The 1,122-nt window shown below is 57.6% G+C and overlaps 1 protein-coding gene across 1 annotated transcript; it reads right to left on the minus strand.

Moving 5' to 3' along the window:
• Positions 1-315: 315 nt before the first annotated feature.
• On the minus strand, positions 316-753 carry ETH_00040855 (uncharacterized protein; the record flags this gene model as incomplete). Its single annotated transcript, XM_013374717.1, has 1 exon — positions 316-753. One exon carries the CDS (start codon positions 751-753, stop codon positions 316-318), a length of 438 nt encoding a protein of 145 aa, XP_013230171.1.
• Positions 754-1,122: the final 369 nt, after the last annotated feature.

A 1,122-nucleotide genomic window follows, 5' to 3' on the forward strand; every position in this document is an offset into this window, starting at 1 on the left:
CCTGGGGGGGCCCCCCAGCAGCAGCTAGCCAAAAAACGGGGTTATGGGGGGCCCCACAGCAGCAGCTAGCTGGGGGCCCCCCCGTGCTCCTTTATGTCTTTTTGTCCTTTCTTTTTTCCTTTTTGTTTCTTCTTTTGCGTCAGTCTTCTTTACATCTTTACCTTAATTTGCTTCTTCAAATTTCCTTTCTTTTGAGCCTCTTTACCCCCACAGCTCGCTGCTGCTGCTGCTGCTGCTGCTGCTGCTGCTGCTGCAGGTGCACCTGCCCTCGGCAACAGTTTTCCAGGACTGGCCGACGCCCAAAACGCCTCTTCATTATGTCACCTCTGCGGCCTTCAGGCAAGGGACTTTTTGTTTTGCTGCTGCTGCTGCTGCTGCTGGTTTGCTGCTGCTGCTGATTTGCTGCTGATGCTGATTTGGTGCTCCTGCTGCTGGTGCAGCTTTGCTGGTGATGCTGGTGTTGCTTTGCTGCTGCTGCTTTTTTTTGTTGCTGCTACTGCTGGTGCAGTTTTGCTGCTGCTGCTGCTGCCGTCGTGTTGCTGGTGTAGTCTTGCTGCTGCTGCTGCTGCTGTACTGCTGCTGCTTTGCTGCTGCTGTTGCTGCTGCCTTTCCCCGTGTCCTCCGCCCCCGTCGCTGGCTTCTGAACTTGCTGCTGCTGCTGCTGCTGCTGCTGTGGGGCCCCACACTTGCTGCAGCGAGCGGCGAGGCCTCTTCGCCGTGGGCAACGCGGCTGGGCGCGTGCTGCTGTACCATTTGAGGGACCTCAATTAATTTAAAAAAACAAAAAAGTAGAAAACAAAAAAGAAATAAAAAGAAACAAAAAGGATTTAAAATGAAATATATTAAATGACACAAAGGGACACAATGGGGGGCCCCACAAACAGCAGCTCAAACCCCTTTGGGGCCCCCTCTACAGCCCCACGCCACGGGCCCCACGGGGGGCCCCCAGGGGGCCCCTCCTGGGGCTCCTGGGGGCCCCCCGTTAGGGGCCCCAAGGGGGCCCGTTAAGGCGGCCTATAGTGTGTAGGGGCCCCCTCTAGGGGCCCTATGGGCTCCCCGTTGGGGGCCCCCCTGGGATATCCCCTTGGGAGCCCCCTTTAGGGGCCCCCAGGGGCCCCACCA

Source organism: Eimeria tenella, genomic scaffold (assembly GCF_000499545.2).
Source record: "Eimeria tenella Houghton genomic scaffold, Eth_scaff2226, whole genome shotgun sequence".
NCBI lineage: Eukaryota > Apicomplexa > Conoidasida > Eucoccidiorida > Eimeriidae > Eimeria > Eimeria tenella.